This window comes from Capra hircus, chromosome 2, assembly GCF_001704415.2.
Source record: "Capra hircus breed San Clemente chromosome 2, ASM170441v1, whole genome shotgun sequence".
Taxonomy (NCBI): domain Eukaryota; kingdom Metazoa; phylum Chordata; class Mammalia; order Artiodactyla; family Bovidae; genus Capra; species Capra hircus.
In genome coordinates this window covers 99,640,000-99,654,765 of record NC_030809.1, presented here as the reverse complement: position 1 = coordinate 99,654,765, position 14,766 = coordinate 99,640,000, and the positions used below count along the sequence as shown (strand labels likewise).

The window sequence follows — 14,766 nt, the reverse complement described above, 5'->3', positions numbered from 1 at the left end:
GCCCAACAACAAATGCTAGTCTCCTATTAATTCCCAACACTGAATTGCATACATATAGCATGAACAGGAATATTTATGCTCCTAAATCTTTTGGCTAAAATTAATAGGGAATCGTCTTTAAAATAGAGCTCTATTATTTCTGTCAGCGTCTTAGTCCTTTTTTGCCTCTTTTCTGAGCCTTCTTTGTAATGATTTGATGCTTTGCCCGCTGAAATGAATTTAATGTTAAGATATAGGGCTGGTATATAAGGCTGCATATGTTGTCTATTGATAGGGGTGCCATTTACAAAGATGGTAATGTGAACTTTGTTTCCTGCATCTGTGCAGCGAGTGACCCATAAAAGCCCGTTTTATAAGTGTCACCTAAACCAGTATTCCTAATCCACTCTTAGAGAGAAGTTAATCGAGAGAGTAGGAGAGAAGCATCCACGGCATTGTGAAGCAAACCTGAGGCATGGAGGCTGTAGGATAACCCTCAGTGTACCAAGATGGTTTTAGGGTTGTCTGGAGAAAAAGTGATGAAAGACAATTCAATTCTTGCACAAACCCCAAGTTGAACTGGAGAGTGGATGAAAAACTTAAACTCAGAAGTGAACATAATCTTTGACAAACTTTAAATTTATTACCAACAGCATTTGTCAGAAGTTTAATTAAAAAAAAAACAGTACTCAGAAATTGCTTGAAGAATCAGTTCAGTTCAGTCGCTCAGTCGTGTCCGACTCTTTGCGACCCCATGAATCACATCATGCCAGGCCTCCCTGTCTATCACCAACTCCTGGAGTTCACCCAAACTCATGTGCATTGAGTCAGTGATGCCATCCAGCCATGTCATCTGTCATCCCCTTCTCCTCCTGCCCCCAGTCCCTCCCAGCATCAGGGCCTTTTCCAATGAGTCAACTCTTGACATGAGATGGCCAAAGAATTGGAGTTTCAACCTCAGCATCAGTCCTTCCAGTGAACACCAAGGACTGATCTCCTTTAGAATGGACCGGTTGGATCTCCTTGCAGTCCAGGGGACTCAAGAGTCTTCTCCAACACCACAGTTCAAAAGCATCAATTCTTTGGCGCTCAGCTTTCTTCACAGTCCAACTCTCACATCCATACATGACCACTGGAAAAACCATAGCTTTGACTAGACGAATAGTTTCTCCAAAACTCTGGATTTTAAAATGTACCCTTAGTTCAAGCAAGATTGTCAGCTTGAACTGCTTCCCTAGACTTCACAGTATCAGTTCCTTCGTAACGTTGCTTTTACTTCCTTTCTCTTTCATGTTTGGCATTATGTGAAATGCATCACTGTGTCTCTTGTGAAACTGGTAATCAGTTATTACATTTCCTAGTTTTAATCACATTAAACCTTTCAAAACAAAAGCAGTGTTGTCACTGGAGAAAAATCGTAAAGTTAGAATAAATTAAAAGAATAAAATTGAAACTGCCTGTAATCCCCAGTATCTAGTGATAAACATGGTTTAAATGTTTAGTATATATCCTTCAGGTTATTTGTCTGTGTACATGTCTTTATTTTTAAGACACTTGGTGTCATATAGTTTTGTGACTTTTCCCCCCGCCCCTTGATGATTTTGGTCTTCTTTCTTATTCTGTTTTCAATCTTCACCTCTTTTTCTCTTTTCCCTTTTGCTCTTCATGATAGTTTATGTAGCTTTATTATATATTTTCAAAAACTGCCTTAAATCTTTGGTACATGACAGGATATAAAGAAATGAAAGTTTATACTAAAACCAGTGGGGAGGTTTTGAAAGTTTCTAAGCATGGTAGTAACAACATCAGATTTTGACTTGAGAAAAAGTATGCTGTGGAGAAGCTGGGGAAGGAAGTGAGAAGTCCTGAGATAGAAGACCAGTTAGAGTTTCTTGTAGACATCAGTGCAGGAAATGGTAATGGTCTGGACTGAGGCGTGTTTACACTGTCTGCAGCGCAGCCGTTGTGGTATAGAAGTCTGGAGTGTGACTGTGACAGCAGGTCACTCTAGTACATTGAAGTGAAAGTCTAGAAGAGGAAGTCAAGAAGGCTTGGGAATGGGGCGAGTCAACCACATGAACACAGGACGCCCTAAGTTAGAGGTAAGACCAGGAGGACAGAGCAAGACATGGGCGTCTCCTTAGTGAATGTCAGAGATGGGCAGGGGGCCAAGATCTCAGTGAATGTCAGAGAGAAGCTAGGACTCTGGGCAGTTGCAGTGATAAGGGCATAAACCTCAAAGGAAATTACTAAAGAAGGTAAAAATACCCATGACCTCATTCTCATGGCTCCGTGGTATCTGAGATTAAGAAAAACAAATAGCCTTCCCTTGTGGGTGCTGAAAGGAACTTACTCTGTTAGAAAAGACAGGTTTTAATTAAGATCCATCAAGGTCTAGAATTTAGTAAAGAGATATTTACAGTCTTAGTGAACAGATGTAGTATTCAATAAAGAGATGGAGGGAGTGGGATGGCTTATCTACAAGGAACAGAAGTTCCAAAGGTCCAAGGACCTGGGTTAGTTGGGAGTGTAGCAAGGGAGAAGAAATCCAGGGTAATACCCAGTACTGGCAATATCACAGGGACAAAGGGACACATTCGGGGCCACTTGGTTTAGAAATTAACTGGCTACAACTTTACAACTGGAATGCTCAGTTCAGTTCAATTCAGTTGCTCAGTTGTGTCCAACTCTTTGCGACCCCATGGACTACAGCACACCAGGCCTCCCTGTCCATTGCCAACTCCTGGAGTTTACTCAAACTCATGTCCACTGAGTCATTGATGCCATCCACCATCTAGTCCTCTGTCATCCCCTTCTCCTGCCTTCAGTCTTTTCCATCATCAGAGTCTTTTCAGATGAGTCAGTTCTTTGCATCAGGTGGCCAAAGTATTGGAGTTTCAGCTTCAGCATCAGTCCTTCTAACGAATATTCAGGACTGAATTCCTCTAGCATGGACTGGTTGGATCTCCTTGCAGTCCAAGAGACTGTCAAGAGTCTCCTCCAACACGACCATTCAAAAGCATCAGTTCTTCGATGCTCAGCTTTCTTTATAGTCTAACTCTCACATCCATACATGACTACTGGAAGAACCATAGGCTTGACTAGATGGACCGTTATTGGTAAAGTAATGTCTCTGCTTTTGAATATACTGTCTAGGTTGGTCATAACTTTTCTTCCAAGGAGTAAGTGTCTTTTAATTTCATGGCTGCAGTCACCATCTGCAGTGATTTTGGAGCCCCAAAAAATAAAGTCTGTCATTGTTTCCATTGTTTCCCGGTCTATTCCCCATGAAGTGATGCGACCAGATGCCAGAGATCTTCGTTTTCTGAATGTTGAGCTTTAAGCCAACTTTTTCACTCTCCTCTTTCACTTTCATCAAGAGATTCTTTAGTTCTTCTTCACTTTCTGCCATAAGAGTGGTGTCATCTGCATATCTGAAGTTATTGATATTTCTCCCAGCAATCTTGATTCCAGATTGTGCTTCATCCAGCCCAGTGTTTCTCATGATGTACTCTGCATATAAATTAAATAAGCAGCATGACAATATACAGCCTTGATATAACTCCTTTTCCTGTTTGGAACCAGTCTATTGTTCCATGTCCAGTTCTAACTCTTGCTTCCTGATTGCATACTATTTCTCAACAGGCAGGTCAGTTGGTCTGGTATTCCCATCTCTTTCAGAATTTTTCACAGTTTGTTGTGGTCCACACAGTCAAAGGCTTTGGCATAGTCGATGAAGAAGAAGTAGATGTTTATTTGGCACTGTCTTGGTTTTTCGATGGTCCAGCGAATGTTGGCAATTTGATACCTGGTTCCTCTGCCTTTTCTAAATCCAGCTTGAACATCTGGAATTTCAGAGTTCATGTACTGTTGAAGCCTGGCTTGGAGAGTTTTGAGCATTACTAGCATGTGAGATGAGTGCAATTGTGCATTAGTTTGAGCATTCTTTGGCATCGCCTTTCTTTGGGATTGGAATGGAAACTGACCTTTTCCAGTCCTGTGGCCTCTGCTGAGTTTTCCAAATCTGCTGGCCTATTGAATGCAGCACTCTCACAGCATCATCTTTTAGGAATGCTGGTGAAGAACAATTCTGGATAAAATAGTTGGTGATGTTGAGGTTTGACTGCATTTGCTATTTTTCATTCACTAAGGGGACTGTATGTGGCCTTTGCCCAATGTTCCACTTAAGCCAGTAATGCCAAATTGCCATGGGCCTCAGGAAAGCATGCCTCAGTGGGTCAGTGTGTAAAACCTGGTACCCTGGCAGCACCACAGGAGAGCTCAGGCAGGCCTGTACTTCGCAACCCATCACCTGAACATCTGTAGCTACCTTGAAAGCCTCTCTCTAGACAGGTGGTCATGCTTTTGTCAGGATGTAAAGATAGATGTTCACAGATTTCTAGCGCACAATAGAATGTACTGAATAAGGCAGTTTCTCTTCGAAGACAAGTGTGAAAAGAGTGGTATGAGATCCACAGGGCCTGAGAGTTTAAAAGGGAACTAACACCCATGTAGCTCTTATTGTGTACCAGCTAGCCACTGATTTATGTATCTTACATGTTACCCTATTGATTCTAACCCATGAGATTAAGTGTCACATCCATTTAATAGAAGAGGGGGTGGAAATGTGGCAAGGTAATATCACAATCAAAAGCTGACAAATGACTTAACCAGAATTCGAAACTAGTAGTCTTAGCTCCAAACCCATGTTCTTTCCACTACTGCATATTATCTCTAAGTTAATCAGTGCTCACAGTGGTCCTCACTCCATTTTAGCTTTCTGATTTCCAGCAACCAAGGGTTCTAATTATGTGTGAGGCAGCAAAGCATAATGGTTTAGACCATGGACTCCAGGGTCTAATGGCCTGGATTTGAATCCCAGCTCACTATGGTTTTACACTCTGTGTGATGGTGCATAACTTCAGTTTCCTCATCTATAAAATGGATATATGATAGTACCTGGTTGCCTCATATGGTTGTTGTGAGGATTATATAATATTTGCAAAGTACTTAAAACAATGCCTGATATGTAGTAAGTGCTTTGTAAATATGTACTAAATATAAGGTAAAATTAAAAGTCACGCTCAGTCGGTTCCAACTCTTTGTGACCCTGTGGACTGTAGCCCATTAGGTTCCTCTCTCTATGGAATTCTCCAGGCAAGAATACTGGAGTGGATAGCCATTCCCTTCTCCAGGGGATCTTCCCTACCCGGGGATCAAACCCAGGAGTCCTGCATTGCAGGTGGATTCTTTACTGTCTGAGCCACCAGGGAAGCCCTTAGATTGACCACAAGGGTCCAAATCAAACCACAGGAATAAGAAGAAGGATTGTCACTTAAAATATATTTCTCCTCCTTCCAGGATGAACTCAATTTTGGTTGGTTAGATGGGAAACATCTTCAATTTAGTCGCTGGTCTGAAAATAATGAACAACTTGAAGACTGTGTAGTATTAGACACTGATGGATTCTGGAAAACATCGGATTGCGATAATAATCAACCAGGCGCTATTTGCTATTATTCAGGAAGTATGCTAATTTCAAGTATTTTAACTCTTTAATTGTTATCAGCCTTATGAGTAGTGGAATTCGGGGAAAATGGATTTGAAATCTTGTTTTAAAATTATAAAGCAATTATAATCTTGTCCTTTTTACAACAAAATTTGTTGTGAAAATTTGTAATCAAGAATTATTGTATGTTAAATATTTTGTCATTAACTTGTTATTTTAGATGTATTTTATCTTTATTTCTGTCAACAGATGATAGTAATTGACCTTTGAGTTTTAAGTCCTTGTTAGCCTCATTTTGTGTACCTTTTTGTTTATATTCTTATGGAAAACTTACATCTGTGGGCATTCTTTTGCAATTCTTTTCAATACTTCACATTTGTTTTATGAGTCACTGCTAAGGTTTATTTGGTTGCAAGTAACAGTAATGAGCTCACTTCAGAGAAATTTAGATCTTCGGAGACGGGGATAGAGCTGCACCTTCTGAGGAAACTGGGTCTGTAAGCCAGAGGTCTCCCGCCTCTCTGTTCTGTCTCTCTCTGTGGATCTGCACTCTTATCTTCATATACCTTCTGCTCCTCTGCACATGGTGAAACATGGCAGCTCTGCAGCTTTCAGTTTTCACCATAACTGGAGATGAATTGACTGTCTCTGAATCCCACTTTTCATATCTGTAGAGAGAATCTGAGAGACTCAGCTGAGTCAGATATGCAGTCTCTAGCCCAGTCAGAGGAAAGTGGTTTTACAACTTTCAGGGGCCCACATTTGTGGGTTTGTGGTTAGAAAAAAAAGACTAATTCACAAAGGGAGTTGCTGTGAGCTGGGAGAAATACTGTACTGAATGGTCTCTACCACATATTGAATCAGTTTGATTGGCTTTAAGCAGAGCATATCTCTATTTGGATCTTTTTAAATGTATAGACTTTTCATAAAATGGAAAAAAAGCTGAATTTAGATTTTCTAGGTGTCAGGTTTTAAATTATTTCTATTTGCTTTGGTTAGAGCAATAACTTGTTTAGAACATCTCATATTTCATAAATATTTCTTTAAAATTAGAGAAGATGTCAGTAACCAGAAAATTGAAGGTGAAATCCCAAAGTTATATTTAGGTACCTGTTATTATGTTTGTATGGTTTCTCTGAAGTGACCCCTTGTATTTGAAGTCTGGCAATGCAAGAAGACAGAAACTGCATTTAACCTAATAACACTTCATTATCCATATTATTCTACTCATTCCACATCGGGGAAAGAAAATTATATTAAATAATTTTCTTCCTACAGAAAGCCAGTTAAGAGGTCACATTTTATTCAAGCATAAACAGAACAAGCATCACTAAGTTATTATTTCTTGGCTTCCTGAATATTTCCTACAAATCAGGTCTAATTACTATGAACACGATTTAATATTTGTATATATAATTAGAATTCTTACCATTAATTCTTTTTCTAGATGAGACTAAGAAAGAGGTCAAACCAGTTGACAGTTTTCAGTGTCCATCTCCTGTTCTAAGTACTCCATGGATACCATTTCAGAACTCTTGCTACAATTTCTTGATAACAGAAAATAGATACAGAGTAACAACACAAGATGAAGTTCATTCTAAATGCCAGACACTGAGTAAGTATGTTATATAGCCATTGTATGTTACATTATGCTCTTAAATGAATCTCACCTGAGTATATTATAAATATTTCTAATTAGCAGTAGTAACTAGAACTCAAAAATATCCATCTCCTCATTTCTGCATTGTCAATGACAAAGTATTAAAATTTGTGTTTAGTGAAAATGGAAAGTATAGGAGTTCCTTCATTTTTAACCTGTCCATTAGAGAACTAGTCTGTCTTCATGTGTATAAACAAAGTGGGTTCTACTTACAACGGAAAAGAAGTGACACTGAGACTAGAGAATGGGATGTTAAATCAACTTAGGCTACGGGCAAAGAGAAAACAGGTCAGTTTGAGTGGTTGAAAGCTTAGATAAGCTGTAAAGAAGCAGCTCTGCTTAAAAGAAATACATATTGCATACTTTTAGCTCTCAAGGTTATCCAGATATTTCCTGTGAGATCCACTGAGGATCTGTGACTTTTTAACAGTGGCTGCATCAACTTTGTGGAAAATTCCTGTGGAAGATATCAAACCATTGTTCCTCAAAGTGTGCTCTGTGGAACACTACTTTTAAGAGGTGTTCTATTAAAAAAAAAAAATTCTTAGTAAAAGAACAAGGATAAGAAATGTCACACATCTTTGTTTCCTGTTAAAACATTATCAAAAAAAAATAAAACATTATCAAATATACATTAGCATGTACTTTGAGAAATACTGGCATGAATGAAGTAGTTTAATTTTGGTTAACCAATGTTTGTAAAGCTCTTTTCAATGTAACTCTTTTCTGAGGAAACCCTGAGGAACACACTTTGGGAAATATTAAACTTTTAAAACCTTCCTGTAAAACAGTGATCTCTAAGGAAAAGGAAGATTTTTGACTTTTAGCCCATTCAAGAGGTTTTGTTTGTTATAGTCTTTGACATTGTATCATTAATATATGTGGATTTATACCAACTCAAAATAAGCCTTGTAAGGAAAAGCAAATCAGTGTTTCACATTCTCTACTCAACTTCTAGTTTTCCACTATTCTATGAGACCAAATTTAAGATCAAAATGTTTGAAAACTTCTCAACCTATTCATTGTAGTACAAGATGGTTTTAATCTATATCTCTTACTTATTTTCTACTGTTGTTTGTTTTGAAGTGTATTAAACTGGGAAGTAAAAACTGCTAAATCTATCAAACAAAGTGTTCTAAATAATTATTTCAATTATTGGCTATTTTTTTGTTTACCAGATCCAAAATCACATATTCTGAGTATTCGAGATGAAAACGAGAACAACTTTGTTCTTGAGCAGCTTCTACATTACAATTACATGGCTTCATGGGTCATGTTAGGTATCACTTATGAAAGTAAGTTGTAAATCTACTGTTTTTTTTCTATAGTCATACTTCATTATGAACTACTTGTTTATCACACTGTAAAAGTATAGTTTTCAAAGTATTTATCAACATACAAAATTATAATTATGTACTTAGCATAACTTGCACAGATACCAAGACAGGTTTTGTGTCTCTGCCCTGCCACTAAAATACCTTTACCACCAAGCTTAGAGTTTAATGGTGGAAGATGATTTCCTTTTTCCACTTTCCGTCCTAGCAGTACAAGACTAACTAAAAATGACTGCACTCCCACATAAATGTCTAATACTTACTTTATATCTCTAGGTATATGACCTGAGTGAGAATAGAAATACACTTCTAATGTTGCACTTTTGGGTTTATATCATTGGCTTGGGGTATACATTAGAAAAAGGAGACACATAGTCTGTCAATGGACTAGAATATTTGAGATTGTAAATGCCACAAACCCAAGATATAATTGCTATGAAACTTTTTAAAAAAACACAGACTCTAATAATAGGAGAAGTAAGATCAGTTTAGAAAGATACTCATTAAGAGGTGTCCTAAAAACCATGAAGTTTTGAAATTAGGAAAAAATCACTCTCTGGGCATAAAGCCTCAAAAACATACATTTACCCAAAGAGGGGGCTGAATGAGAGGCACAGGACAATGATAGCTAGAGGTAGGGTAGACAAAGAAGCTAAATTACTCAAATCTGGCCATTTTAAAAATAGTCTGCTCTTTGCTATCTAACCTGTCTCTTTCTAAAAATTACTCAAGATTTTCTTGCAGATGAGTCAACAAAAATTAAGCTATCAAGCAATGACTAAGACTTGGGTTGCCAGCTGAAGATAAGTTCATCATGATAGTATTTAGTTGCCCAAGTCTTTTCTCTAATGATGCTTGAATACTCAGATTTGGGGATGGGAAAAAATAGAGGGGAACTAGGTAGAAGCTTCCCAGTGAAAAAAAGTGGAAGTGTTAGTCATCAGTCCAACTATTTGTGAACCCGTGGACTGTCGCCCTCCAGGCTCCTGTGTCCATGGGGCTCTCCAGGCAAGAATTCTAGCTTTACCTGAAAGTAACTGAGGAAACAGTGATCCTGGGTGGAGCAGCAGAAACGAGGCCCAGGATATAGTTAGAGATTTCAATTGTACCCTCCGCTGTACTTTCTTAGCTATATTATCAGAAACAATCGAGGACTTCCCCAGTGGTCCAGGGATTAAGAATCTGCCTGCCAATGGAGGAGACATTCGTTTGATCCCTGGGTCGGGAAGATCCCACATGCCATGGAGCAGTGAGGCCCGTGTGCCAAAGCTACTGAACCCATGTGCCTAGAGCCAGAGAAGCCAGTGCAAGGAGAAGCCCGTGCATAGCAATGAGAGAGTAGCCCCCATTCACCTCCCCGCAGCTAAAGAGTCAGTTCACATAAACTGTGCATAGTTTAAGTCCAGTTTTCTACCACTAGTTTTATAACATGTTAACTTTTTACATAGTTATGTTAATTTTCATCACAATTAAACATATATGTAGAAAAAATGAATATTGGATGAAGTAACAACAAAATGTTAAATTATTTCAGGATGATAGAATTGTAAGTAAATTTTAGTTTTCATATTTATAATTTGTACTTTCTATGTTAAAAATAAGCATTGTTTACTGTTAAAATTGGAAGCTGTTTTAGAGAAACACACATAAGTATACAACCTTTAGAATGTTGGGAAAAAGAGAAAATCTCTTGAGTTTGAGATATTAACCTCGTAACTATAATTCAAGTCTTAATTTAATCTCTAAGCATAGAAAAAAATGTTTCTTTTCTAGATAATTCTCTTAGGTGGTCTGATAAGACCACGCTGTCATATACACACTGGAGATCAGGAAGACCAGCTATAAAAAATGGCAAGTTTATTGCTGGCTTGAGTACTGATGGCTTCTGGGATATTCAAACCTTTAATGTTGTTGAAGACTTACTATACTTTCACCAGCACAGCATTCTGGCTTGTAAAATTGAAATGGGTAAGTATGCTAAGGCAGAGTTTCTACTCCAGCGAAAGAGACTGTAAAGCCATTAGCTCCACTAGTGGGCATTATGCAGTTGAGTTTTTTGAGTGGCTCCCCTGTATTCAATATCATGAGAAGCACTATGGAAGTTTTAGAGAAAGGAAGACACACTCCCTGTTGTCATGGTCTTGATCTCAAGGAGTAAAATGAATTCAGTTGGGAAAACAGCATTAAATGTTTATTGTTGTTTTATGTAGGTTAATCTTAGGTTATTTAGTATGTACAGGCTTACATTTATTGAGAAATCAAAAGACACCAGTGAAAACAGATATAATAAAAACTAAAAACCATTGAAGAGAAGAGGAAAAACTTGGTTGGGGCTTGAAGGATGGATAAAGTTTCTATGCATAAGAAAGTATGTGTGGGTAGTTTTGACAGTCTAGGCTAAAAATGAATATTTCTCAACTTTGCCTAATTCCTTAAATAAGTCTATTTTTTAATGCATATCAGGTTTAAATTTTTTACAGCTTAAAAACTGTTATTATGGCCATTCTGCTTTAAGCCCTCTGCTAAATGGAGCCCATCACAGTCACATCTAGGCCCACCTTTTCCCTTCATACTCTTGGAGAATAACTTTCGGATGTACCACTTCTATCAACAATCTCCAGGAATTCCCTACTATCAGTTATTTTGAGTTCCTGTAAGCCTCTGAGACTTTTTAGAAACCAGTGTCTCTTCTAAATTTCTAGGCTTCCTCCCAGTGTCCATTTTTCCCACCATTTTTGGTTCGGTAAAGATCTTTTCCTGTCAGGCTGATCTCTTAACTGCCCATGTACAGTGTATACCCTTTCTCACTTGTACCTTTATTTATGGGATTTTTTTCCTGCGATGATGTCTTCTACCTTCTTTCTTTTCTTTTTTTAATAAAACTTTCATTTTAGAATAGTTTTAGGTTTGCAGAAAAGTTGCAGAGATTGCAGAGAGTTCCCAAATATACCGTAACCTGATTTCCCTGTTGTTGACATCTGTCTTAAGTATGGGACACTTGTTACAACAAATAAACCAATATTCGTAGATGATTATTACCTAAAGTCCATATATTGTTCAGATATTCTTAGTTTTTACTTCATGTTATTTTTGTGTTCAGGAATCCATCCAGTGTACTACATTACACTTAGTCATCACGTTCGCTTAGGTTCTTCTTGGCTATGATAGTTTTTCAGATTTTCGTACTTCTCTTGGCAATTTTGAGAAGCACTGGTCGTGTGATTTGTAGAATGTCCCTCAGTTTGGGTTGGCTGATCTTTTTCTCATGGGTAAACTGGGGTTATGGGTTTGGGGCTTAGAGAAAAAGCCAAAGAGGTAAAATGTCATTCTCATCACATCCTGTGAAGGATATATGCTGTCAACGTAACTTATTCTTGTCACTGTGGATTTTGACCTTGATCACCTGTGGCAAGGTAATGTTTGTTAGCTTCCTCCACTGCAGAGTTGCTCTTCTTCCCACCTCCCATAGCGTACTGTTTGTAAGGAAGTTACCATACTCAGTCCTCACTGAGGGAATGGAGAGTTATTTTCTACCTTCCTGCAGTGGGGAGTATCTATATAAATAACTTGGAGTTCTGCATAGGAGAGTTGTCTATTCTCTTCCATCTAAAAATTTATTTAGGCATTTATTCATATCAGTTTGGGCTCATGGTTATTTTTTTATACTTTGGGCTATAATAGACTATATTAATATTTTCCTTGAATTTTTCCAGATTTGGCTGCTGGAGCTCTTTAACATGGCTTTTGTGTCCCTTTGAAATACCCTCGTAATTGTGGTCTTGTTATTACTGTGGTTGTTTGATTGTTTTTAGTTGACTTTCTTGTTACCATATTTCTTTTTAGAACTAATTTCAGCTAACCACAATCTGGAGACCTAATTTATTAAGCAGGTTTTCTGACTCTCTTAATCCAGATGAATCTTTCCTTTCCTAGCCAGTCGCAAGTGTTCTAGTGGTTCATTGTTTTGCCCTCATTTCAGGTGCTGGTGTTTTCTGTGCCCAATTAATATGTGAGCTCCTTAAATGAAAGACAGTGTTTGTGCCTTTTTTTAATCACCAAGACAATTGTAATAGTTAAGAGCCTATTAAATAAGCTGTGGCAATAAGATAAAGTATGTATTTGACCTTCTTATAGTCCAATTTTATTTAACTTTTGAAATGATTGTATGTCTAATATTACCCAAATTATGTATTTTAAATAATTTAAATTTAATCACTAACACTTTTAATTTAAATATTATAGTTGACTACAAGGAAGAATATAATACTACTCTGCCACAGTTTATTCCATATGAAGATGGTATTTATAATGTTATTCAAAAAAAGGTAACATGGTATGAAGCATTAAATGCATGTTCTCAAAGTGGAGGTCATTTGGCAAGTGTTCATGACCAAAATGGCCAGCTTTTTCTGGAAGATATCGTAAAGCGTGATGGATTTCCGCTATGGGTTGGGCTCTCAAGTCACGATGTAAGTCTTGTTTTGTTTTCCAGAAACTTTCCAAGTATGTTAGAGGGTCGGGAATTTGAGCATAAAATATTAACTCCAAGTATAACGTCAGATTAAGTCCTGGGATTGCATTTGCTTACTATAGTGCTTTCTATCTTTTCACAATGTAAAACAGATAGAAAATTGTATTTGTAGAGTACACTAGGGCAACTGGCCAGGACCGCAGCTGCCCTAGACACTGCCAAGCCATCCTAAGGACTCAGTAGATTAATATCTCAGCAACACCACTGTGACCTATTCCGGATAGAGCAATTGGAGAGCTGGTAAAAAGGGAATGGCTTGGGATCAGAAAAATCTGAGTTCCAATATGAGTGGCAGGTCTTCTATCTACATGTTGGGTGACCACAAGCAAGTTATTATACCTTTGCAAGCTTATTTCCTCATCTGTCAAATGGGGGTTGATGATATTTTCCTTAATAGAGGATTATTAGCACAAAATTTGTATTGGGGTGAGAATAGATACCTGTATATATATGGCTGAGTCCCTTCATTGTTCACCTGAAACTATCACAACATTGTTAATTGACTCTGCTGCTGCTGAGTCGCTTCAGTCGTGTCTGACTCTGTGCGACCCCATAGATGGCAGCCCACCAGGCTCTGCCATCCCTGGGATTCTCCAGACAAGAGCAATGGAGTGGGTTGCCATTTCCTTCTCCAGTTAATTGACTATACCCCAATACAAAATAAAAGTTAAAAAATTATATAAGGTGCCAAGTTAAGTTAAAACTCTTAACTACATCTAAAATATAGATGTAGATTTTCTCCCCACTTCCCCCTAGAAATTGACACTATTTGAAAGTAATCTTCTATTGGTAAACATGCCTTTTGTGCCACTATTTGAATCCTATTAAGTAGTGTATATATATATGTACTGATGATGATATCTAGTATACAAAAAAAAAACAGTCTGTTGAGATTAGAACAGAGGTCTAATCTAAATAAACTGGGAAAAGTAAAAGGATGGCAAATTAGGATTTAAGAATTAAGGACAAATCAAAAGTAATCTTCCTATATGAATTTCTTGGGAACTGTTTTTCTCTTCCAGCCCCTTGGTGCTTGATAACTTCTGTAATATGAAAAAAATCAAGCCAGGGACACAAACCACAAAGCTATAAAACATAAAAAACAATATTTAGAGTAATATGAGGGGTTGTAAACCTGTAATTGTGACAAGTGGAAGCCATTTCCATGTCATATAATTTCTAGTGTTATATAAACTCATCCTTAAAAAAAGAAATCTAGAGATAGAGTGTAGTAAAATCTATCTCTAAAATCCTATTTAAATTATATGCCAGAGCAATGTCTCAAATCAGTGCATCAAAAGTAAATCCCTGGTTTTACAAATATGTTCAGATCTATAATACTTATAAGCAAATAATTAGCACTGCATTCCTATATTTCTTAAAGTATGCATGTTCATCTCAATGTTCTTTTGAAGTCATACTTATGAATTCAGATTATGACTATTATTCTTAATACAGGGAAGTGAATCAAGTTTTGAATGGTCTGATGGCAGTGCCTTTGACTATATTCCATGGAAAGATAAAAAATCTGCTGGAAATTGTGTTGTCTTGGATCCAAAAGGAATTTGGAAGCATGAAAGCTGCAACTCTGTTAAGGATGGTGCTATTTGTTATAAACCTACAGAATGTAAGACGATTTCAAATAGCTGTATATTTACTAAAACATGACATTTGTTTTATGTACCTGATTAAGTATGCAAAATAATTTTTATAGATATTAAATAAGGTTTATTCATAAATCCTGCAAAATAAT

General features: G+C 37.4%; 1 protein-coding gene across 2 annotated transcripts in view; it reads left to right on the top strand.

Annotated features, from left to right (window-relative positions):
• Nucleotides 1-14,766, top strand: part of LOC102168948 (CD302 antigen) — a 119,533-nt gene that overhangs the window by 61,881 nt on the left and 42,886 nt on the right. For both annotated transcript variants that reach the window (XM_018063553.1, XM_018063538.1), the window contains exons 26-31: nt 5,341-5,506; nt 6,936-7,103; nt 8,327-8,443; nt 10,256-10,450; nt 12,725-12,951; nt 14,472-14,640. In XM_018063553.1, the coding sequence (XP_017919042.1) occupies nt 5,341-5,506; nt 6,936-7,103; nt 8,327-8,443; nt 10,256-10,450; nt 12,725-12,951; nt 14,472-14,640 (1,042 nt within the window). The remainder of the gene's footprint in view (nt 1-5,340; nt 5,507-6,935; nt 7,104-8,326; nt 8,444-10,255; nt 10,451-12,724; nt 12,952-14,471; nt 14,641-14,766) is intronic.